The sequence below is a fragment of the Pseudonaja textilis genome, chromosome 11, assembly GCF_049901715.1.
Source record: "Pseudonaja textilis isolate UNSWEBS1 chromosome 11, rPseTex1.2, whole genome shotgun sequence".
NCBI classification, from domain to species: domain Eukaryota; kingdom Metazoa; phylum Chordata; class Lepidosauria; order Squamata; family Elapidae; genus Pseudonaja; species Pseudonaja textilis.
In genome coordinates, this window is record NC_142000.1 from 3,383,182 (window position 1) to 3,409,343 (window position 26,162).

At 46.7% G+C, this 26,162-nt stretch overlaps 1 protein-coding gene across 2 annotated transcripts in view; it reads right to left on the reverse strand.

Annotated features, from left to right (window-relative positions):
- BCAR1 (BCAR1 scaffold protein, Cas family member) overlaps positions 1-25,785 on the reverse strand; it is a 55,938-nt gene extending 30,153 nt beyond the window's left edge. The window contains exon 1 of one of the 2 annotated variants that reach the window (XM_087940432.1): positions 25,477-25,785. In XM_087940432.1, the coding sequence (XP_087796558.1) occupies positions 25,477-25,488 (12 nt within the window). In that variant the 5' untranslated portion in view covers positions 25,489-25,785. The remainder of the gene's footprint in view (positions 1-25,476) is intronic. The other variant, XM_087940433.1, reaches the window with a different exon arrangement.
- Positions 25,786-26,162: the final 377 nt, after the last annotated feature.

Sequence of the window (26,162 nt, forward strand, 5' to 3'; positions counted from 1 at the left end):
ATAGATAAATAAATATATATTATATAAATAAATTTGGCATGTGTGTTCCTCTTGGCTTCTGGGTGCTTACTAAGAAAGGATTTTTCGAAATGACTATCAGAGCATTAGTATTTCCTATATTATTATTATTAATAACGCACACTGATGCTAAGGTGTTCTACTCCCCTTCCCCACCTGGAAAGAAATATGTTCCAAATGCAAAACACAAGCAGAAGAGAGGAGTTTCCGTTTTAGTTTCACAGCACCAAGCAGCTTTAGTACAGAACAGTTGAGCTAAGCCACTCCCAGGCTCCTTGTTCTCTCCTTCTTGCTCACACAGCAAATATTCTTTCAGTTTCCAAACAGCCCTCAACTCTCACACACTGACAGGATGCTAGCCAGTTGAATACCAATCGATGCTGGTAGGCAGAGGCAGAATTCCCCCCCACACACACACACTTATTTTCCTCCCCAAAAACTAAGCCGGACCACATAGTTTCATAGCAAAGCACGGGTATCGAGCTAGTACTAAATATATTTACTTTTAGATCCTGCTGGACTCTGGGGGGAATTTACTCCAAGTGGCTGAGTTTGCAGCCAATGCCTCAACCATTGTACACGGGGTCTTTTAGGGTTCATTGCATTGTGCCTGCCTAGAAAAAGCGGTTATAAAGAAAATAATGGAATGTGCAGAGATGAGTAGATTAACACTGGCAATTAGAGAGCAAGAAGAAAAAGAATATTATAAAATATGGGATTTATTTGGCTAGATAGAAAAACAGGAAAATGAAATATATTATAATATAAAGGTAATATAATAATGAATATAATCCAATAGTAATGATATGTTACAAATGTTTATTATTGAATGAATTATAATATGAGCTAGAACTAGTAAAAACTGAGACTTGCTCTAAAAGGATAATACGAATTTACAGTTAAAGTCTAACGATGATGTAATAATAACGTAACATGAAATGGAAAGTAATATATTGAGTAATATAATCAGAATATAAATTTAACTGTAAGAGGAAAAGACGATAGATACTTTGCACAAGAAATATGTACCAACCGACACACTGTACAGCTGAAAGGTTTTATTTGTTGTTTTATGTTTATTTTTGTTTATGTTTGTTGTTAAAAAATAAGAAACTTTTACAAAAGAAAAAAGAAAACGGGGTTATAATTCGGTCATTTGCTTAAGCCCATGATGCAAAGTCAGCCCACCGCTGGAGAGTAGATTCTCCCTTGGTTGTTTTGAAGGATTCAGCACAATTAGCAGCTCCAAAGAGACTCCCCTCCAAAGAGCTCCTGGTTGCGAAAAAGCTAATAAGAGATGAGACGCAAAAGCTCCCTCCAACCACAGAGCTCGGGTGAGAATTAATTTTCTGCTCCGATGGACCCAGCATACATTCCACTCTGCTAGGTCAAACGAGCTGCTTTTATCGCGCAAAACCTGCCAACTTCAGGTGGGATCCCAATGTAATAAGGGAATAATATTCCTGCAACCGCTGACGCACTGGGCTTATTGTCTTGCTGGCCGAGGCTGACGCCACTGCAAACAAAGCCAGCCATGGAAAGACCTCCCTGCATAGGAAAACAGGATGTCACACCAGTAACTGCACACGTTTGGCTCCCCCTCCCTTCCACCGCAAGGGAAAACAAAGAGTTAAAAGTAAAGTCTTGCACTCAGGTAAGAAAAACCCAAAGGACACCTATAGACGGGGTGAAACCAGGCTTAATAGCAGTAACTGTGAAGGATCTTGGAGTCTTAGTGGACAACCAGCTAAATAGGAGCCAGCCGAGTGCAGCAGCAGCCCAAAAAGCCAATGCAATCCTAAATTGCATTAACAGAGGGATACAATCGAGATCAAGCGAGGTACCAATACCATTCTATAAAGCCCTAGTAAGGCCACACCTAGAGTACTGCATCAAGTTTTGGTCACCACGATGTAAAAAAAGATGTTGAGACTCTAGAAAGAGTGCAGAGAACAGCAACCAGGAGGATTAGGGGACTGGAGGCTAAAACATATGAAGAATGGTTGCAGGAACCGGGCCTGGCTGGTCTAGGGAAGAGAAGGACCAGGGGAGACAGGAGAACAGTCTTCCAGTATTTGAGGGGCTGCCCCAGAGAGGAGGAAGGGGTCAAGCTGTTTTCCAAGACACCTAAAGGCCAGACAAGGAATCATGGATGGAAACCGAACAAGGAGAGATTCAACCTGAAAATAAAGAGGAATTTTCTGACAGTGAGAACAATCAACCGAAGGAACAGAAGTTGCCTTCGGAAGTTGTGGGAGCTTCATCACTGGAAGCTTTCAAGAAGAGATTGGCTTCCATCTGTCAGAAATGGTATAGGGTCTCCTGCTTGGGCAGGGGGTTGGACTAGATGACCTACAAGATTCTTTTCAACTGTTGATCTGTTAAAGGCTGGCAACACAACCCAAAGAGCCGCATCATGGTGCCTGTAGGGGCCAGGTGTTCACCAAGCATCTTTGGCTACCCCACCTGTCCCCATGTTCCATCTCTTACTGCAGGTAACCCTCAACTTACATCCATCCATTTAGTGAGTATGTTAAAGTTGAGATAGCACTGGAAAAAAAGCGACTTACCCCCAGTCCTCGCACTTACAACTGTTACAGCGGTGTTCCTCAACCTTGACGACTGTAAGATGTGCGGAGCTCAATTTCTAGAATTCCACACATCTTAAAAACAGTCAAGGTTAAAACGACAGCATTCCCAACATCACAATTCGGGTACTTGGCCACTGGGTGTGTATTTGCAATAGTTGCAATTGTCTCAGGGACGTGGGATCACCATTTGTGACTTTCTGGTAAGTTTCCGATAAGCAAAGTCAATGGGGGAGGAAATTGTATTCGCTTAACGATGATGTGATTCACTTAACAACTGTCATGATGTGCTTAGTCACTGTGGCAAAACAGGCCGTAAAATTGGCATGAGTCACTTAACAACTGCTTTGCTTACCAACAGAAATTCTGGCCTCAATTGTGATTGTAAGTTGAGGACTTGACTCTATGCATATTGCATGCTTTTTCCCTTTTTCTCGCGATTAACAATCATTGTTTGATGGATATTTTCAGCCATGGTGGTGTACGTTAGTTAGAATGCAGCATTGCGGGCTAATTCTGCTAACTGCCAGCAGTTCGATCCTGACTGGTTCAAGGTTGACTCAGCCTTCCATCTTTCTGAGGTTGGTAAAATGAGGACCCAGATTGTTGGGGAAAATATGTTGATTCTGTAAAGTGCTTAGAGAGGGCTGTAAAGCACTATGGAACTGTATATAAGTCTAACTACTGTTGCCTTCCTTCCTTCCTTCCTTCCTTCCTTCCTTCCTTCCTTCTTTCCATCCATCCATCCCATTCCCATTCCCATTCCTTCCATCCATCCATCATTTGCAGTGGTTTGAATGCAGTATTGCAGGCTGACTCTGCCAACTGCCAGCAGTTTGATCTTGATTGGCTCAAGGTTGACTCAGCCTTCCATCCTTCCAAGATTGGTAAAACAAAGACCCAGATAGGCTGACTCTGTAAACCGCTAAGAGAGGGCTGGAAAGCACTGTGAAATGACAGTCTAGGATTTATCTCTATGTCTGCCTGCCTGCCTGCCTCTCTCTCTCTCTCTCTCTCTCTCCATCCATCCATCCATCCATCCATCCATCCAATCTATCTCCAAGAGCCATGGTGGTACAGTGGTTAGAATGCAGTATTGCAGGCTAACTCTGCAACCACCAGCAGTTCGATCCTGACCGATGGACTCAGCCTTCCATCCTTCTGAGGTGGCTAAAATGAGGACCCAGACTGTTGGAGGCAAGAGGCTGGCTCTGTAAACTTTTCAGAGAGGGCTGTGAAGCAGTATATAAGTCTAAGTGCTCTCTCTCTCTCTCTCTCTCTCTCTCTCTCTCTCTCTCTCTCTCTCTTCATCCATCCATCCATCCAATCTATGTCTATAATTAATCTAAGAGCTGTAGTGACATAGTGGTTAAGAATGCAGTATTGCAAGCTAACTCTGCCCACTGCTAGCAGTTCGATTCTCACCGGCTCCAGATTGACTCAGCCTTCCATCCTTCCGAGGTGGGTAAAACGAGGACCCAGATTGTTGGGGACAATAGGCTGACTCTGTAAACTGCTTAGAGAGGGCTGGAAAGCCCTGGGAAGCGGCATATAAGTCTAAGCGCTATTGTTATTCAGGAGGGGGTGCCCTCAAGATGGGGAATCGGGGCGGCAACCCTGGCCAGATCAAAAAGAGGTTGCCGGTTACTGCTCTGCATGAATCACTGTTCTAGGATGGTTTCCTTCCAGACACGGAGCCCGCCCAGCAAGTGACTCACTGCAAATTGGGGGGGCGGGTGCAGGCAGCTCAAAAGTCTTGCTTTTTATATCCTCTACGAGAGGTTGAGCCCTTCGCATGCCAGACTGATGTGCCTTTCCCCCCCCAAAGCAGAAAGCATGACTCAGAACGAGGGGCGGTCCGTGCTAGCATCACTGAGCAGAAAAAAACCCCGACAGGAACCTTTTTGGTTCTTGTCCTGTCCCCCGTCCTGTCCCCCCGTCCCCCCCGGCAGTTTTACAACCACACATTCTCGGCATGTTAGGACAAAGCTGTGGTTTTTCAGCCCCCGTCAGATCTTCAGGCCTTCCATCCTCCCACCGGCTCCCACAACAAAGTCCTTTTTGTGCCCGAGTGGTTTTTGCAGACAGTAGGGAATTGTCCCCCTTCCCCCACCCCTCAAGGCCTTGAAGTGGGGGGAGGGGCCAAGACAAGAGCCCTAGAAACGTTGCGGTAGAGGCCGGGAGTGAGGAGGGGGGGTGCTTTCCTACCCCCCCCCTTTCCAATTTGAAGAAACAAAGTATAGTTAACCCTCCAAAAGTTTGCCAACCTTGGCCCTTGGAAGCTGGGAGGACTTCAAACCTCCAGAGTTCTCCAGCCAGCAAGCGACAGCCGTAAGCGTGAGGATTGGTTTTAAGTCGCTTTTTTTCGGTGCTATCGTTTAGCAGTTGCTAAAATGAATGGTTGAAAGTCAGAGACTATCTGTATGCAGCGCTTATCTAATGTCCCTTTAGATTTTTTTTTCTAATTTAATCCTTTTATTTTAATCCAAGATTCCATAAATTAAATTATATTTGCATTGATTTTATATAGCTGAAAAATCTAGTTTCTAATTTCTTTTTTCTCTCTCTTTTTTTCTATCTCTTTTTCTGAGCGGTGTTTTTAAATATCTACTAATGTACTTTTTAAAAAAATCTTTCAAAAACCAGGATTACAGAATCCTAAACCGCCATTAGATGGCAGCCAAGGTTATTCACTGTGTCTCTTTGCTGCCATCTAGCGCTCATTTGGGTCTTGCAGCCCAGTTTCAGATCCATCTTTAAAAGGCTTAGCATGGACTCAGGGATTATTTGGAGCCAGGGAGCAACATCTGCCATAACTTCTAGTTTCTCTCCATTGGTATCAACCTCTTGTTGTATTTCAAATACGGGTAGTCCTCGACTTACAGTCATAATTGAGCCCCAAATTTATGTTGTTAAGTGAGACATTTGTTAAGTGAGTTTTGCTCCATTTTACAACCTTTCTTGCCCTAGTTGCTGAGTGAATGAATCACTGCAGTTGTTAAGTTAGTAACACGGTTGTTAAGTGAATCTTCCCAGGACACTGCAACCGTCATATATATGAGCCGGTTGCCAAGCACCTGAATTTTAATCATGTGACCATGGGGAGGTTACAAAGGTTGCAAGTTTAAGAAATGCTTCTAAAATCCCTTTTTTTTCAGAGCATTTATAGCTTTGAACAGTCACTACACGAATGGTTGTAAGTGTAGGACTACTGTATTATTTCAATTATGAATTTCTACCTCTGTCCTCCTTTCCTGCAAGGACTACCTGTATTTATGAGTTTGCTAAAATGTGAAAAAAAAAAAAAAAACTCCAGGTCTTTCTGAAACCCAACAGTTTACTTCAACAAGGGCAGGGACTAAACCCCAATATTTTGGGCATCAAACGAGTCACGGTGGCGCAGTAGTTCTGCAGGTGTAGTTCTGCAGGCTACTCTCACCAGGCTCAAGGTTGACTCAGCCTTCTGTCCTTCTGAGGAGGGCAAAACAAGGACCCAGATTGTTGGGCGTAAGAGGCTGACTTTGTAAACTGCTTAGAGAGGGCTGGAAAGCACCGTGAAGCGGTATAGAGGTCTAAGTGCTATTGCTATATTTGCTGTGATATGGCTTGGAATAAAAAATGGGATATGGGTAATCCTCGGTTAGCGGCTGCAATTGTGACTGGTAACTCTCTTGCTAAGTGCTGCGGTCACTAAGCATATGACCGCAATAACATGTGACCTCACTTCCACTTCAGTCATTAAGCAAGTCACTCTGGTTGTTAAGTGAGCCATCATCTTCCTTCCTTCCTTCCTTCCTTCCTTCCTGTTAGAATGCAATATTGCAGTCCGATTCTGCCCACAGCCAGGAGTTTGATTCTGACTGCCTCAAGGTTGACTCAGCCTTCCGTACTTCCGAGGTGGGTAAAATGAGGACCCAGATTGTTGGTGTGGGCAGGAGGCTGACTGTAAACTGCTTAGAGAGAGCTGTAAAAGTACTGTGAAGCGGTATATAAGTCTATTGCTATTGCCCTTCCCTCCCTCCCTCCCTCCATCCATCCATGATGCACAGTGGTTAGAATGCAGCATTGCAGGCTAACTCTGCCCACTGCCCTGAGATCGATTCTCACTGGCTCAAGGTTGACTCAGCCTTCCCTCCTTCTGAGGTGGGTAAAAGAGGACCCAAAATTGTTGAGGGCAACAGGCTGACTCTGTAAACCGCTTAGAGAGGGCTGGAAAGCATTATGAAGTGGTACATAAGTCTAAGGGCTATTGCTAACAAGCAGCTCAGCCCACAGGTCTCCTCCAGCCTCATCTCCAGACTGGATGTTAAACCACCAAACATTTCCCACTACCTACACTATTTCCTCCCTAAAAAAAGTAGGCCGGCTCTGCATAACACATTGCAGCCACGCTGTGTGCTCCGCTCCCAAAAATCAGTGTTTGTTTTTGCATCAGTTAATTCATGGGCGCATCCGCATGCTCTCCCCACGTAACTGCTGACTCTGCTCCGAGGCAAAAATGAGTAGCGCTTTGACACGGCAGCATTTGGCATATTATTCCTCTTTTCCCAAAACAGCTGAGCTGCTCTCTGACCAGGCGTTTTACTCCGCAAAGAATCCATCTTTTTGCTGCAGAGTTCATGAATATTATCAACAACCGAAGAGCCAAAAATAAAAATATAACAAGCAACAACTCTTTGGTTCTGGCCCTTCAGAGAAACACAGGAAACACAAAAACAGAATCATAAGGTGGAAGGGACCTTGGAGGTCTTCTAGTCCAACCCCCCCACCCTCCTCAAAGCAGGAGATCTTATGTCATCTAGGTCAAATGACTGCCCAATCTCTTCTTGAAAACCTCCACTGATGCCTTCTGGAGGCAAGATGTTCCCCTGATTGTTCTTGGTGTCAGGAAATTTCTCCTTAATTCTAGGTTGGATCTCTGCTTGATTAATTTCCATTAGTTTGTCTAATTTATCCATTGTCATAATGTCATAATTTCACATTATGCAATTGTCGTAATTTCAAAATTGCCCTTCAGGAAGCAAGCAAAGCGATGGTAAAATTAAAATAAAATAAATCAAAATCCAATAAGGAAATGTTCTCAACGAATTCTCTCTCCTGGCTCCATTAAAGGTCACTTGGTTTTTATTCTCCAACAAAGGGAACTGTCCTGTCCATTTTATTTCCCAGGACTTCAGGCACCAATCCAGCAAACTGTATGGATGTCTAGGGATAGAGAATTTCCTTCCAAGAAAGCACCAATGGGCTTGGCTTTCTTTCTTTCTTTCTTTTTTTTGCACCACAACTATCTAGCAAGGCATGCAAGTTTGTGAGAATCATTTAGCAAGGAAGGCCGGCAGCTGGAATCTTGGATCCAGATGGGGAACATAACACTGATCCAAGAAACATCACAACACAGAGGACTCATTCCACCAGCTTGGAATTCTCTCATAATCCAGAAATTGAGCCTGAGAGAGACTGGCCTTCCCACACGCTCTAAAGCAATAAGCCCATGAGACCTGAGACAGCTACTCAAAGCCAGGGGGAGGGGGAGGAGAGGAAAAGGGAGGAGGAGGAGGAGAAGGAAGAGGAGAAGAAGGAGGAGGAGGAGAAGGAGAAAGAAGAGGAGGAGGAGCCATGTGGGAAGGGAAATTCTTCCTGTTTTGAGAACACATTCTCCTCGTCTCTGCTTTCTTGCGCTGAGTTGGCCTTCTCTAAACTTCTGCATGTGCCAGATGAGTCCTATGATGGATGTGTGGCAGATCCATGTCTAAAGGCCTCCTTCGCCAGAAGAACTGCCAAGCCAGCCAAGATAAATTTGACACACACGCACGCACAAATCTGCTGACAATGGTCCAAGAGAAATCCTCTTAAATTTCTGACTCAAGTACTCATATGCCCTCATCTGTCTTTCCTTCACAAGGCATTATTTATTGCCTATTTTTGACAGAAAGTGCCAACCTTTGTCTCATAAACCACAGAATGAATGAATATGCAATAGCAAAGTAACACAAAGATAATTAAAAGGCCTGGGGAGAACCTGCCCCCCACAAAAATAAATAAATAAATAAATAAATAAGGGGCTCAATTTATTTGAGAAGCTGACAGTAAGAAGTGATTCCTGCCCTTTTAATGTCCCACAGAATGAGAAACCTGTGGGAGAATCTCACTGGTGAAGCATGGAGAAGAGGCAGGAGGGAAATGCACAGGATCTTAATATGCTTCCTTAGCCCAGATGTCTTAAGACTACAAGTTCTATAATCTTGTCAGCTTTTTGGTCATGCTGTCTGAGGGTTGTTATAAGAATCGGTGCTCAATACATTTGGGGGGTGGTGGTGAAAAGCAGGCGAAATACCGGCTGTTTCCCACAGGTAGCTGCAAGAAATGAGATATGAGCATCGCAGCAGCATGCCTGCCACCGGTCCAAACAACAATAGTAATGATAATATCCAAAAGTATTTATTAATTTATTGCACCCTGTTTAGATGACATGTCTTGCGCCAAAGGATCTTAATATGGCTGCCTCCAAGAGAAACAACAATCGAATAATTAAGGCACATTAAGACAATTGATAGCCACGTTCAATAAAAAATAAAATAAAAGGCACTCATTAAAAGTTAAAGGGCTACCTTCTTCCAACTTTCATCTGGGGGAAACCTTTTATGCACCACAGAGGATGCTTGGAAATGACATGCCCTGATGGATGCCCATTCTCCTTCCATAAATGAAGCCTAATTTGATCCAGGAGCTCCTTCCCAGCTGAGTACAACATCACTGAGCAAAGCTTTTTGGAAACAGGTACTCCTCGACTTCTGACCACAGTCGTGCCCAACATTTCCGTTGCCAAGCAATACAGTTGTTAAGTGAATTTTGCTGTCATGCCCTTGTTAGAGTCGGACTCTGAGGGAGAGGAGGAACAGCTGACAGGGAGTGGAGGTGTGGCTCCGGAGGTTGTGGAGGAGGCTGGGGAAGGGCAGAGGCCAGCTGGGCAGTCAGAGGAAGAACCAGGCCCATCCCCCCCTCCATCCTAGGGCACGCAGGGAGGAACGGAAGAGGAAACAACTTGGCTTACGAGAGAGGAAGCGGCCATGATCCCCCTCATTAGTTGCAACTGGGGAGACTAGTATATAAGAGAGACGATTACAAGACAGCGTTGCCAGAAGTAAAGCGTGTGTTATTTTGGGCTGAAGTTATCTTGGTTGGCGTCCTTCCAACAGACTGTGCCTTGTTATCTCCTTGAAGCTAGTAATTACTTATCCTGGTCCACTGTGGAATTTCCTTCATTGTAGTTTGTTTTGGTTTTTTATTTCACCTCTATCATTAAGTTCGGACTGTATTGCTTTCTTTTGAAGACTATTTTTGAATAAGTTTTATCTCCAACTTAGAATTATTGAACATTGGGGCCAAGTTGGAGGCAATAAAGGACATTTATCTATGTTTCGGATTTTGTTACATTTGCGTTACACTCTGGGTCATCACATTTGCCTCATTTTACCAGCTTTCTTGCCACCATTAAGTGAGTAATATGATTGTTAAGTGAATCGTGCTTCCCCATTGACTTTGCGGTCTCAAAAGGGGATCCAATGACCCCCCCCAGGACACTGCAACCGTCGTAAGTATGAGTCAGTTGCCAAGCGTCCGAATTTTGATCACGTGACCATGGGGATGCTGCAATGGCCATAAGTGTGGAAAAAGTGTTATATAGGTCCCTTTTTTCGATGCCGTGGTAACTTCGAACAGTCACTAAACAAATTGTTGTAAGTCAGGGACTACCTGTGATTAACACCCGATAAGCCATCTCGGCCTTCCCACATCTGACATCTCCCAGTTGTGCTGGCCTGCAAGTCCCAGAATTCTCCAGCTATCCAGTGGCCTCAGGCCAACTGGCTGGGAATTCTGGGAGCTGCGGACACCAGGTTGGGCGACTCTGGATTATCAACCCAGCATACTGGTGACATGACGGCCATATTCCAGGATTTGAGGAGGCTGCCACAAAGAAGAGGGGGTCAAATTATTCTCTAAGCACCTGAGGGCAGGGCAAGAAACAATGGGTGGAAACCTGGAATGAAAGGGAAATTTCCTAACAGTGAGAGCAATCAACCCATTGAACACCTTGCCTTCAGAAATGGTGAGCACTCCATCACTGGAAGTTTTAAAAAAGTAACTGGACAGTCACTTATCTGGAATGTTATGGGTTCTCCTGCTTGAGCAGGGGTTGGACTAGAAGACCTCCAAGGACCCTCCCATACTACCACCTCTTACAATGCTAGACAACACAGTATCAACAGTAGAGACCTTCCAATTTCTAGGTTCTACTATATCACATGACCTAAAATGGACACCTAACATCAAAAACATCCTCAAAAAAGCACAACAAGGAATGTTCTTTCTGCACCAACTCAGGAAGCTCAAAGTGCCCAAAAGGAGCTGCTGATCCAGTTCTACGGAGGAATGATTGAGTCTGTCATCTGCACCTCTGTAACTGTCTGGTTTGGTTCTGCAACCCAACAGGACAGACACAGACTCCAGAGGATAATTAGGACTGCAGAAGAAACAATTACTACCCACCTGCCTTCAGTTGAGGACCTGTATACTGCAGGAGTCAAAAAGAGGGCTGTGAAAATATCTACAGGTCCCTCACATCCTGGACATAAACTGTTTCAACTCCTTCCCTTAAAACGATGCTACAGAGCACTACACATCAGAACAACTAGACACAAGGACAGTTTTTCCCCGAAAACCATCACTCTGCTAAACAAATAATTCCCTCAACACTGTTCAACTATTACAAAGTCTCCACTACTGTTATTATTAATTTTCTCATCAATCCTTATCACCCATCCTCTCCCACTTGTGACTGTATGACTGTAACTTTGTCGCTTGTATCCTTACGATTTATATTGACTGTTCCTAGTATGATTTTATTGTTGATTGTACCCTATGACTATCATTAAGTGTTGAACCTTATAATTCTTGACTCTTGACGAATGTACCTTTTCTTTAGTTATACTGAGAGTATTTACACCAAGACAAATTCTTTGTGTGTCCAATCACACTTGGCCAATAAAGTATTCTATTCTATTCTATTCTATTCTATTCTGTTCTGTTCTGTTCTGTTCTGTTCTGTTCTGTTCTGTTCTACTCTACTCTACTCTACTCTACTCTACTTTACTCTACTCTACTCTACTCTACTCTAAATTCTATTCTATTCTACATTCCATTTTTCTATTCTATTCTATTCTATTCTATTCTATTCTATTCTATTCTATTCTATTCTATTCTATTCTATTCTATTCTGACTTCCATTCCATTCTGTTCCAGCTGCCTCCAAAGGCCTTCAAGGCACCCCGAGCAGAGGTACGCTGCCCGCTTCCAAGCAAGGACCTTTGGAGACACCAGGACGGTCTTGCTTCTCCGCAGCATGTCCAGGCATGAGTCTCTGGCTCCCACAGCCATTCCTCACCCAGCCTGTGCCTGCAAGCTACAAATATTGCCCAAGACAGCACACACCTGCCTTCTTAAGAGGGGAAGAGCCGGAGAGGAGGAAGGCAAGCAGGTGGGCCTGGTTTTGCGAACTGGCTCTTTGGTGAGTTTGATGCTCCATTCCAACCAACTGAGCAGCGCAACTGTCCACTGAACTCAACCACACACAGTTGACTTAGGTTGGACCTCCAACTTTCTCCAAGGACAGAAGGATTTTTCACAGTGCTTGTTCTGACCCAGGCTTCCCAAGATCATGAAGCTGTCTCCTCATCCCGATCAAACCCCTTTTATTTCGGTTAAAGGGAATTCCTCTCCAGCAAAGTCCCGGCGAACAGTCTTTAAGGAGATTTCACCACCACAGACCTTTATCAAGCTGGGAGAGTTACCAGGCCGGTATCTTCCAAACGCCACACTGTAGCAGCAGTTACTCGGCAAGAAGTCAGGAACGGATCTTCATCCTAATGAATTGAACTAACTGTCTCCTGCAAAACCCCACTTCCCTTTCACTCCTCTTTATTCCCTATGGGAGGGGCCATTCACCATCCACCTGAGCCCTTACTCCCGAGTCGACCCTTGTTCCTTAGCCGTTCCCTTCATCTGGCAGCTCTGTGCATGCGCACATTGGGAACAGGCTCCAGCTGTTCTTCTGTCTTGCTGATCTCCGATTCCGAAGGCAGCTGATAACTGTTAGAAGGCCCTGGCCCCATCTCTGCCTCTGATGCAGAGCCCTCATCAGAGCCTTCCCCAGACTCCAGGACTGGCCCATATTCCTCCCCAACCTCCTCACTGTCCGAATCTGCTGCCAGCTCCACTGGTTGTCCACAACAGTACTGATTTAATCTATTCCTTTCTACGCTGCCCTTCCCATGGGCTTCAAGGCACATTAAAGCACAGGGTGTTTAAAAATGTTGGACAGAGAAAACTGGGTTAAAAGCTAGTCAAAGCCACTAGAAAAAGAGGTCCTTCGTGATGCCTCTTTCTAGGCAGGCTTTTAAGGCAGCCCCATTAAGGAAGCCGTTTTCCAAAGAAAGGAACACGCGGAATGGACACCCCGAGACGCATCACGCCTGGGGTTCCTACAAAGACCCTTCGTACAACAGCAAAACCACTCCAAGGGACAAGAAGCCCCCCAGTCCACCGGGTTGGAGCCATCTCTGCAGTAGAGTATCTCGGACCAGCATTGCCGGTGACAACCCAACCCATAAACAGCATCTCCAGCTCTCGTTCTTGTCAAGACTTGTTTGGATCTTTGACAGCCATGATGTTTTCACGCCTGATTGTTGCTGGGGTGAAAAACGGCAGGTGTTTCTCCTACCTACCCACCTCCTAGAAAAACCCTCCTTCCCTACAGGAAGCATCATTTGACAGGGGCACCAGGGACCCAGAATGGTCATGGCCGTCCGTGCATTGGATGAGTTCAAGCCCAAACTGGGCTACCATCTCCCCAGGATGCTTTAACCTGGATCGCCCTTCCAATTCTGATTCCAATCAATCAATCAGAACAGAGGTGGAAGGGACCTTGGAGTTCATCTAGTCCAACCCCCTGTTCAAGTGGGAGACCCTACTCAATTCGAGACAGGTGACTGTCCACTCTCTCCTTAAAAGCCTCCCGTGATGAAGCACCTACAACGTCTGAAGGCATGCCTGGTTAACGGCTCCGACTTTTAGGAAATTTCTCCTCAACTCCAAGTTGCTTCTCTCTTTGATTAATTTCCGTCTATTGCTTCTTCTCTTGCCTCCTGGTGCTTTGGAAAATAAGTTGGCCCCCTCCTCTTTCTGGCAGCCCCTGAAATACTGGACTACTGCTGTATTACACTGGGCTGTTTTCTGATGGCTCTTTGGCAGTTTCTGGATTGGGGGGCTGTTTACGTCATTGTTGGTCTCAAGTTGGTCACCCCAAACTGCTCTCACCCAACAAAAGTCTGCCCTGGAACCCTGACTGTAACCCAGCTGCTCCAAATCGCAAGCATAGAATAGAATGGAGCTGGAAGGAACCTTCGAGGTCTTCTAGTCCAGCCCCCTGCTTCAGCAGGAGAACCTCTACCATTTCAGACAAGTGGCTGTCCAGTCTCTTCTTTAAATCCTCCAGTGATAAAACACCCACAATTTCTGGAGGCAAGTAGTTCCATTGGTTAATTGTTCTCACTGTCAGGAAATTCTTCCTTATTCCCAGGTTGCTTCCCTCATTGGTTAGTTTCCATCCATTGTTTCTTCCCGCTGGTGCTTTGGAGAATAGCTTGACTCCCTCTTCTTTGGGGCAGCCCCTCAAATACTGGAACACTGCTATCATGCCCCCCCTAGTCCTTATTTTATCTAGACTGGCCAAGCCCAGTTCCTGCAACCGTTCTTCCTATGTTTTGTTTGTGTTCATCGTCTTTGTTGCTCTTTGCTGCACTTCTTCCAAAGTCCCAAAATCGAGGAGCCGTGAATAAAGGTTGAGTTTGGGAACCAGAAGTCCATCCCTTCCCCCCATCAATCACAGCTTTAGGTAGTTTAGGCAAAGGAGATCATGCTTCCTGGACAAAGGCCTTGTAAATAAAAAATGAAAGAAAACCTTGGGGAGGCGCATTCCCCCCCCCATCTCCCTTAAGTGCCGCGGGGGGGAAATTAGACGCAGCCCAGGAAGAACTGCAAGAAAAAACGTGCCACTCCAACATGCAATCATGTTACACAACGGGCAAGTATTTTATCTCACTCTCCTTGTCAGACGTCCCTGTCGGAATAATCTGCAGTGAGATCCCGCATTAGCCAAAATCTCCTAAGAGGCCCAGGAATGACAAGAAGCGTCAAACCGGGGCAGAGAATTTCCCAGGAGGAGGCAAATCACTCAGTGGGTGTTGCGACATTGCAACCCAACCCATGAGAACGATGCTGAGGTACAGGGTCAGATTCAAGCTATGGGTTGGGTCTTGGTGTTGTAATGCTTACGCTGTCATTTTTTTCCTCACCATGGTTGGTTGTACCAGACACCATCGACTGGGACAGAAGAGCTTTTGTGATGACCCAAGGCGGGATCATCACAACAAACACAGTCACAGAAAACAGATGAAGCCCCTTTTATTCCGTCTCTTTGCTTCCAAGCTCCGAATATTCTTGACGGAAGACAAAAAACTCCCCCACAAACAGTTACAAGAAGAAAGGGGGGGGAAAACAACACAAACCAGGCAAGGTAAGGGCTGGAGGACGTCCACAGATATCAGAACACACACTGGGAAGGACACCAAACTCAGAGAGGAACCATAAACTAGAGATATTTCCACGCTTTGTTTCCAGCGTTCGCCCCTACGCATATCCGTCCCCTTATTCAGTTGTCACAGCTGCAGCCCATGAAGAGGATCAAGGCCCTCTCCTCTCGAGTAGACCACGTCTCTCCCTTATCCTCTCCTCCCTGCGTGTCCTAGGATGAAGAGGGGATGGGCCTGGGTCTTCCTCTGACTGCCCAGCCGGCTTGAGCCCTTCCCCAGTTTCCTCCACAACCTCCAGAGCCACACCTCCACTCCCTGTTGGCTGTTCCTCCTCTCCCCCAGAGTCAGTCTCCACCAGGAGCATGACGGCTTTCTTAGGTCTAGCCAAGAGCTCTCTTCATCATTCATGGACTTCCATGGTTCACATCAGGAAACGGGGCCCTTCTCTCCTCCCATTCTTCCCTTGTGAGAGACATTTGAAGGCATGCTAGCCCCAATTTTGAACTAAAATGGGAGGGTCTCAAGGCCACCAGCCTCCACCAACTACCCTCCATCGATGAAGCCAAGCTTTCTGAGAGCCTCCCAAACAAGTAATCTTTGTAGAAAGTCTTGTGTAGTAGATGACTTTATGCCGCCTCAAAGATCTGCTTTCTTTTGTCTGATCTAAATTTCTTTTCAGTTACTTGGGGTCTCCACAGGGCATGCATCCCAAAAAATTGTGTGCGTGTATATCAAACAAATCAAAATTGGAGGCCACAATTTGGAATGGAAGTCCTGCCTCCTTTTTAGGGCATTTGATTCTAGAATTGCAGCCGTCACCTTCAAGTTTGAGACTCCTTTACCTGCAGGCTCCTCCACTGCTGGAGCGCAACCGAATCCAGAATCCCTGTCTGAAATAGAAACCACAACTTTGTAAGCCTAGGCATGGATATTTAATTGTGTCTCCAAGTTTACTGGGTATGTGAATTTTGAATCTGCTCAGATACCAGCTTTGGTCTACTTCCCAACATTAATACTTCTCGCATAGATTCCTTTGCAATGACAACAAAAGCAGAGATTTCTGGAGAAGGCTATGATTTTTTCTCCTTTCTTTAAATCCAGTCTTCCTTGCATTGGCACTCAACCTTCCTATAGAGAAAACAACTGGTTGCTTTTACACCACAAACTGAATCTGTTTACTGTGATAAATTTCTTTCAAGGTTAGGTACATTATATTAAATCTTGGGCTAACCAAACACAAAAGAACCAGCCAAGCTCAGCATGCTGGGTAGGTGCCAACACCAGGACTTAAAGAGCCTTGTTAACTGTCTTGTATGAATCCAGAAGACGAGTGAAACTTTCCTCCAATGCCTGACTCTAATCATCTGACGAGAGAGAGAGAGAGGTTTGGCCAAATAATTCAGAGGAGAAAACCAACCTTTGGTTACTCCCCCTCTGACCTTCAAGATATGGAGATACATAAGGTAATCCTCCGCTTGGGACCACAGTTGGACCTCGGGCTTCCATCACTAAGCAAGACGGTCATTAAATCTGATTTTAATCAAGAAAAGGACTAGGGGTGACATGAGAGCAGTGTTTCAATATCTCAGGGGTCGCCACAAAGAAGAGGGAGTCAAGCCATTCTCCAAAGCACCAAAAGGCAGGACAAGAAGCAAGGGATGGAAAGAAAACTTGGATGACTGAAAATCTCTGCACAGACAATGGATGAAAACTAATCAAGGAGGGAAGCAACCTAGAACTAAGGAGAAATTTCCTGACAGTGAGAATAATTAACCAGTGGAACAATTTGCCTCCAGAAGTTGTAAAGGCTCCAACACTGGAAGTTTTTTAAAAAAAGAGATTGGATAACCATTTGTCTGAAATGGTATGGGGTTTTCTGCCTAAGCAGGGGGTTGGACTAGACGACCTCCAAGGTCCCTTCCAACTCTGTTATTCTATATCAAGGATCTTCAAACTTGGCAAGTTTAAGACTTGTGGACTTCAACTCCCAGAATTCCTGAGCTAACATGACTGGAGAAGGAATTCTGGGAGTTGAAGTCCATAAGTCTTACAGCTGTCAAGTTTGAAGCCCCCTGTTCTACATTCTATTCTATATTCTACTAGACCAGGGATCCCCAAACTTGGCAACTTTAAGACTTATGGACTTCAGCTCCAGAATTCCCCACACTGGCTGAGGAATTCTAGGAGCTGAAGTCCGCAAGTCTTAAAGTTTGGAGACCCTTAACTAGATAGTTTTCCAAACTCATCAACTTTAAAATGTGTAGATGTAAACTCCCAGAATTCCTCAGCCAGCATGGGGAATTCTGGGCGTTGATTTCCCACATCTTAAAGCTGCCAACTTTGAAAAACAGTGGATTAGACCGATCCAGCCCATTAAGGCAGCAAAGTTGACTTCCCCTCCAAACTTTCAGCAAAAGAGTATGCAAATCTTTTAAATTTTGGACATTATTACAGGGGACCTCCAAAACTTACTCCATTTGAAAGAAATATTTCTCCCTATTTTACAGAAACAGTAATTCCTTCCCATGCATTAAAAATGATTAAAATACATGAGAAGGAATTACACTCCCTGCGTTAGATGAAATCAAATTGTAAATAAACAAAGGCTACCAGAACCGAACTGCCTAACTCCAGCCAGCCCCTAGAAAGCAGGAACAAGAGACCAAAGGATCTATGGTTCAGCTCTCTTGATTTCTGCAGCCCTGCATTTTGCTAAAACATAACTTGACTTTGTCCTCTCCTGTCCAAATATGGAGTGGACATCCTGGCATTTTACAACGGCTTTTCAGCTTGACGTGGCCTGCCGTATAATTGCCCCCAGGTTCCCCAGACCACAAAGCTGGCAGTCAATTACAGAAAGATATTTTGGCTTTAAAAGCTCACGTTGTCAGGATTTCGTTAGCCTCATTCTCTCAGGGAGTTTTGAACTCATAGAGGGTGAGAATGGAAAAGTCGGGAGGCAGCAAACCTGGGAAATTCCTTGTGACAAATAATCTTAGGTTAAGGCTTTGTAATCCTTTCATTTAAGACGGCTGGCTTTGGACTGGAACATGGCTGGAGAGAGGAAAGACTGAGCGGGCCCCAAGATTCACACGGAAATACTATTTTGGGGGTCAGAAGCAACATTCTGGGGCAGAGGTCTCCAAGCTTGTCAACTTTAAGACTTGTGGACTTCAACTCCCAGAATTCCTCAGCCAGCAAAGCTTGTGGACTTCCGCTCCCAGAATTCCTCAGCAGCAAAGCTTGTAATTTCCCACAAGCTCCGCTCCCAGCCTCAGCAGCAAAGCTTGTGGACTTCCGCTCCCAGAATTCCTCAGCCAGCAAAGCTTGTGGACTTCCGCTCCCAGAATTCCTCAGCCAGTAAAGCTTGTGGACTCCCGCTCCCAGAATTCCTGAGCCAGAAAAGCTTGTGGACTGTCACTCCCAGGATGCTGGCTGAGGGATTCTGGGAGTGGAAGTCCACAAATCTTAAAGTTGCCAAGGTTGGACACCCCTGCTCTAGGGAGCCTTAAAATCAAAGAGGAAACAATCAAACGTAAGTACATATCAGCAGCTTCAAATATACATAAGATTATATTTATATTTTAACCCACTCGATGGTCCCTCTTCTGCCAAGGATTATTAAATTGTTTCTGGTGCAGTTTAATCCCTGTAATTGGTAGTCCTTGAGTTACAACACTTCATTGAGTCACCTTTCGAAGTTACACAATTGATCCTTATGTTGCTAAGTGAGAAAATTGTTAAGCGAGTTTGGCCCCGTTTTACGACCTTTCTTGCCAACGTTGTTAAGAGAATCAATGCAGTTGTTAAGTTAGTACCATGGTTGTTAAGTGAATCTGGTCGCAAAAGGGGATCACATGACTCTGGGACACAGCAACTGTCATAAATGTGAGTCAGTTGCCAAGCATATGAATTCTGATCACATGACCACAGCGATGCTGCAGTGGTCGTAAGTGTGAAAAACACACAAGTCCCTTTTTTCAGGGCCGTTGCAACCTTGAACGGTCATTAAATGAGCTGCTGTAAGTAGAGGATTACCTGTATATCAAAAAGGAAAGGACTGCACTACAGGTAGCCCTCGACCTGTGACTACAACTGAGACCAGCATTTCCGTCGCGAAGCAAGATGGTTGTTAAATGAGCCACACCAAATTTTAAGGCCTTTCTTGCCACGTTTTCTTAAGCAAATCACTGCAGACGTTAAGTGAATCACACGGTCATTAAGCAAATCTGGCTTTGCCCACTGACTTTTATTCACAAATGGCAATTATGTTCCCACTTCCCCCCCAAAGATGGCAGCACCTGGATTGGCTGCGAAGGTGAAGAGTTTTTGGAAACTCTCAAGATTCCTTTTTGCTCGCCGTGTAGATCCAAACTAGATTGCGTTGCTTCTTTGTGTCATATAATATATCAGCTGGATACCCGTGCTTCGCTACAAAACTATGCGGTCGAACTTAGCTTTTAAGGAAGGAAAATAAGGGGGGTGGGAATTCTGGCTCTGCCTACTGGTATTCATAATATTCCACCGGTATTCATCTGGCTAGCGTCCTGTCAGTGTGTGAGAGAGTTGAGGGCTGTTTGGAAACTGAAGCAGTATTTGTGGTGTGAGCGAGGAGACAGCAAGGAGCCTGGGCGTGTCTTAGCTCAACTGTTCTGTACTAAAGCTGCTTGGTGCTGTGAAACTGAAACGGAACCTCCTCTCCTCTGCTTGTGTTTTGCATTTGGGACAGATTTCTCTCCAGGTGGGGAGGGGGAGTAGAACTTATTAGCGTCAGAGTGTGTTAATAATAATAATAATAATAATAATGATAATAATAATAATAATAATAATAATATAGGAAATACTAATGCTCTGATGGTCATTTCAAAAAATCCTTCCTTAGTGAGCCCCTAGAAGCCAAGAGGAACATACAGGCCAAATTTCAAGTTTGCAGGCTTTACTGTTCTGGAGATTTTGTGATGATGCATATTTCACACACACACACACACACAGATACGCATCTACATCTACATATATATACATATGAATGATGTGGGTTTGTGCATAATATTGTATTTATTTATTTGTTTGTTTATTTGTCATATTCATGACAAATATATAGGAGAGCTGTAATGCAACAAAATTTCAATTTAATGTATGCCCATTAGTGTACTTTCCAAATGACCATAAAGTAAGTCTAAATGCAACAATTGTAAATATGGGTTGGTTGCCAAGTGTCCAAATTCTGACCACGTAATCGTGAAGACGCTGCGATGATTATAAGTGTGAGGACCAGTCATGAGTCTCTATTTTCACTTCTGCTGTAACTCTGAAGGGTCGCTAAACAAATGGCTATAAGTCGAGGGCCACCTGTACAGGAGGAACACCAAATTCCTTCCCTTCTCTTTCCCAACTAAGGGCAGGCCGGTGGATTTTCCATATTATCGTCACCAGCCTCAGGAGACAAGCAGAGAAAATAGCCAGCCGTCTCTTGGCGAGGGGTTTGATTCCGTCAGACGTCTTTCCCAATTAAAGGCTCACCGTTTTCATCCCTGCCGGCACCACAGCTCCGAGCGCGGCAGATCAAATGACCAGCAGTGGATTTCCGAGGGCTTAATTCTGGCCGTGGCCAGCAACTGGCACAAGAGAAGAGAGGTAAACATGCCCAACAGACGCCAAGCCCTGGCGCAGGCAGCGTTGTTCAAACACACAAATCGGAGGGCTCGTTTCTTTCTGCAAATAGCCTGGCCCGTGGATCGTGCAGCTAATAAGGCAGGGATCCACAAAGCAATCGAGCAGGCTATCGGAAACGCAGGAGGGCTGGCTTCAGAATGGATCTGGTGGGGTTCTTCCTCTCTAGCTTCGAAGCGCATGGGTTCCCAGCCTGAGCAATATTAAGATGTGTGGACTCCCCAAGAATCCCCAAGCCAGCCAGCATGCTTTCTATGATGACCTCTGCAGCTTAGCAGTGTTTCCCAGCTTGAGCCATTTTAAAATGTGCAGTCTTCCAACTCCCAGAATTCCCCAGTCAGCAGTGTATGGCTAGCTGGGGAATTCTGGGAACTGAGGTCCACACAGCTTAAACTTGTTGAAGCTGGGAAACATTGTACTAGGGAACGGAAAACAGTTTACATTTTATTCCAGTGGAAATCCAGGGACTTTAGCCCAGTGCTGGGATTGCAACTCTCCTCTGGAGCGGCTTCCGGCCAATTTCCATAACTCACATGAACAGGAGTTACCCCTGATGCATTTAGAAAATATTGCAAGCATCTCTGATGTCAGCACAAAGTGCTGGAGCATAAAACACGGCTGACTTTTCCTTCAAGGTCCCATTGGCTCTCACATGTGTTCAATTTCTCCTATCAGGACTGGCCGGCTGAAAGAGGTGAGAACACAGTTTCCAGCGCCATGACCCTGCTCGGCCTTGAAACATATAAGATTTGGAAAAAAAAAAAAAGGGAGCAGAGTTCGAAAAAGAGAAAGCAGCAAAACCCGGCTGAATTTCAGTCGGGAGTTGATTTTAATAAAATGCCATTTGAAAAAAGCACTCGGCGAGTTTAACTATGTCCTTTTTCACCACATTAAAAACTAGGGTATGGTAAACTGAAAAGAAATGAAAAGAAGGACTAGGGGGTGACCTGATAGCAATGTTCCAATATCTCAGGGGTTGTCATGAAGAAGAGGGAGACCAGCTATTCTCTAAAGCACCAAAAGGCAGGACAAGAAACAACGGATGAAAACTAATCAAGGAGAGAAGCAACTCAGGAGAAATTTCTTAACAGTGAGAACAATTAACCAATGTAACAGCTTATCTTCAGAAGTTGTGAATGCTCCAACACTGGAAGTTTTTAAGAAGACACCGGACAGCCATTTGTCCGAAATGGTATTGGGTATCCTGCTTACGTCGGGGTGGGGGGGGTTGGACTATATGACCTCCCAAGGTCCCTTCCAGTTCTCTTATTCTGCATTTTGAAGAGATAACTTAAAAACTGAACATCAGGTTTTGGGGCCATTCATTCACTCCTGAGCCCTATAGGGAAATGAAGCCAAGGGTTTGTGCTAACCGCTCCTATGGCACATTTTGCAGGGGAGCAGCCAGGAAAAGGGGCATTTGCAACTCGGCAAGCTGGCTTTGTCCAGGGTCAAATCACCTCGGAGATCCCCTGTGCCCCCAAACCTCCTATTTAAATGTGTTTGCAGGGATCGCAGCTTTGCTTTCCCTCTGCCTTTTAACTTCTCCAATCATATCCAGCCCCAAACAGATGCGGCCCAGCCAAAAAGAAAAAAAAAACCGTCACACTAAGGCCAGCACACCATTACAGCTTGTGCAGACTCAAGCAAGCGATTCATGCTGAATTCTGGGAGTTGAAGTCCACAAGTCTTAAAGTGGCCAAGGTTGGAGACCCCTGCTCTAGGGAGCTTCGAATCAAAGAGGAAACAATCAAACATAAAGTAAATATCAGCAGCTTCAACTATGCATACGATTATATTTATATTTTAATCCACTCAATGGTCCCTCTTCTGCCAAGGATTATTAAATTGTTTCTGGTGCAGTTTAATTCTTGTGCTGGGAGTCCTTGAGTTACAACAGTCCTGCTGGCTGAGGAATTCTGGGAGTTGAAGTCCACAAGTCTTAAAGTGGCCAAGGCTGGAGACCCCTGCTCTAGGGAGCTTCGAATCAAAGAGGAAACAATCAAACATAAAGTAAATATCAGCAGCTTCAACTATGCATACGATTATATTTATATTTTAATCCACTCAATGGTCCCTCTTCTGCCAAGGATTATTAAATTGTTTCTGGTGCAGTTTAATTCTTGTACTGGGAGTCCTTGAGTTACAACAGTCCTGCTGGCTGAGGAATTCTGGGAGTTGAAATCCACAAGTCTTAAAGTGGCCAAGGTTGGAGGTTGTTCTAGTAGACCAGAGGAAAAAAAATGCACGCACGCACACACACACACACACACACACTTGTGAAGAGGCAGAAAGAAAGAAATTCCTCCCATCCTCCACGGACTCCAGGCTAGGAAATGTTATTCAGCAACTTGTACACTGCCCCCAAATAAGTAAATTCCAAAACCAGATTGCGTTACACTGCGTAAGACGTAAGGCGAAGGAACCTACAAGCCAAGCCGATGAATCACCCACTACGCCAGGATGAAGTTTTTGTTAGGTTTCCGGGCTCCGGCTGTGGAGTCAATGAAGCCGGCCTTATAAATCCCGGCAGAGCCCTTCAAAAGCCGAGGGCTTCTCCCGGCACAACCGCGGCTCCCGCAGGAAACCCGAACTAAGCATTTTTCTGGCTGGCTTGAAATGCGCAAACATTTCAGATTCGCAGAGTTGGAAGGGACCTTGGAGGTCATCTAGCCCAGCCCCCCACCCACCCAAGCAGGAGACCCTTACACCATTTCTAACAGAGGGAAGTCTAGTCTCTTCTTGAAAGCCTCCAGTGATGGGAGCTCCTGCAACATCCCAAGGGTTTTCTCGAAACTGGAAGCATGTCGCCATCCTAAGCATATAGCGATGAATCCCAGAATTCTAGAATTGGAGGGGACCTTGGAGGTCATCTAGTCCAACCCGCACCCCCAGCCCCACCGAAGCAGAAGACCCTACACCATTTCTGACAGAGGGAAGTCCAGTCTCTTCTTGGAAGCCTCCAGGGATGAAGCTCCCACAACTTCCGATTTCCAGCCACACCGAGAGAACACCCAGACATTCCTGGCATGTTTCCTCAGGATAAACTTGGGGGGGGGCGGGGGAGAGAAAGGGAGTCTAGCTAGCTAACATCACTAAGAGCCTTCTCCACCCCCCCAACAGAATTCGGGCCACAAAAGCCCCCCCTCTTCCTCCTTTGGCCAATGAATAGAAGAATAGAATTCTTTATTGGCCAAGTGCGACTGGACACACAAGGAATTTGGTGTTTGGTGCAAGATACTCTCAGTGTGCATAAAAAGAAAAAATAAAATACATTGGTCAACCATCCTAAGATAAGAATCAGAGAGGTTAACTCCAGAATTAAAAAAATCAAGGGGGGTGGAATATGAATACTATGAAACATGGAATAAATTCTATCAGTGGTTGCATGGAACAAGGCGAGGTCTGAACCTAAGTAGCCAGGAGGATTGGAATAATGGGTAAACCATGTATCAAACAAGAGGACTGCAAATGGTGAAGTAAAATTGTACAAAATGTAAAATGTATATATGTATAACAATTCTAGCGCCAGAACAGCTACACCGTGTTGTATTCTTATCATTAAAAAAATAAATGAAGAAATAGGGGGAAAAAAAACGGATCATAAGATACAACACTTAGCGCTAGGTTATGGGAGCGGGGGTGCAAGCGACCGCAAAGTCTTGCAGCAAAGGGAGGTGTAGTTGCAACCCGGGGCGGTTTGAGGGGGAGGCTTCCACATAAGGTGCCCCCGCTCCTACGGTTCAGACCCAGCAACCGATCCAGAAGGGATTTGTCTGGCGGATCCACGGATTTCTTCTCTGCTGGCGAGATCTGACCCCGCGGAGGAGCAACTGGGCGGTGGGGGTGGTGGTCCCAAGAGCCCCCCCTCCACTCAGCGTTCCGCAAGCCAGGCCCGCAGCCCCCACCCTCCAATCTCCGGAGCAGCCAGCCGTGGCCGCGCGGCAGCCCCGTTCTCCCCGTCGTCCAGCCGCCTCGGGAGGAGCAGCTCCCGATCAGGATCGGCTGCCCCGCTCGCTTCCTTCCTTCCCTCCCCAGACTTTCCCGGAGCGGAGGACACCTTCCCCCCGCCGCCCCCGAGCGCGCCCTTCCAAGCAGAGGGGCTCGCTCCAGACCCGGGACCGTTTTCCCCGCGGGAGAGCTCCGGCGAGGAGGAGCCCCGGTGGGAGCCAAAGGCTGCCTCGGGGTCGCTTCTTCTTCTTCTTCTTCGCCGCCGCCGCCGTCCGAGGCCCGGCCTCCTCCTTGCCCTCCCCTCGGCCGGCACTTGCCCGGGGAGAGAAGCCGCCACAGCAGCGGAGCGCGCCCCCCAACCCCGGAGAGTCCGGCGTCCAACGTCGCGCGCGGCTTCCGCAGGGCCGGCAGCAGCCTCAGGTGAGGCGGGAGGACGGGGCAGCCTGGCCGGACGAGCGAGCGGTCGAGCTCGCTCGCTCTTCTCTCCGGCGACCCGGGCGGCTTTTTTCCCGGCTCCCTCGCGGTCTCGGGGCTGCCTCCCCCCCCACCGCCCGCCTCCCTCCGTTCCCCCAGCTCGGCCTCCCTCCGCGGCGGAGACTCACCAGGTAGTTCATCTTGCCGGCCCGCCGCGCTCCTGGCGCGGCCGCAGTGCCCCGCTGGCCGGGCGCCTTAACTAACGCATGATGCGGCCCGCCGCCGAGCGCCGAGCAGGGCCGAGCCAGAGCCAGAGCCAGAGCCAGCCAGGCGAGCAGCCCCCGTCCGCCCGGCGGCGCCTCGCAAGGGAGGAGGAAGGGGAGCCGGAGCCCCGCTGCCCCCGCCCCGCCGCCGCCCCCATTGGCTGCGGCGGAGAAAAGGAGGCGGCGCTGGCGGAGGGGGAGGCCGGGCGAGGCAGCCTCCGACTGGCACCGGGCGGGCCTGGCGGGGTGGGTAGCGCTCTGGCCGCGGGGCCGGGCGGGGAGACAGAGGCGGCTTGTCTGACGCAGCTGCTGGCTGGCCATGCCCGCCCGTGCCAGGAGGGAGGGAGGGAGGGAAGGCGCTTCGGGCAAAGGCCGCCTCCGGCCCCGCTCCGACCCCGCCAGCAAGCGGGCAGCCTGCCTGCCTTGCCTGCCTGCCCCGAACTCTGCCCCAGTTTCGGCCTCAGAAAAGACGCTCGCCTCTTACCGACTTCTCAACTGCGCTGATTCACTTTAACCACGGTGCCGGGAAACGTCGTAAAACGGGGCAAAGCTCACCTAAGCAATTTCAAGGTGTTGATTTTTCACCTCCTGCCAGCAGTACAGGCGGTCCT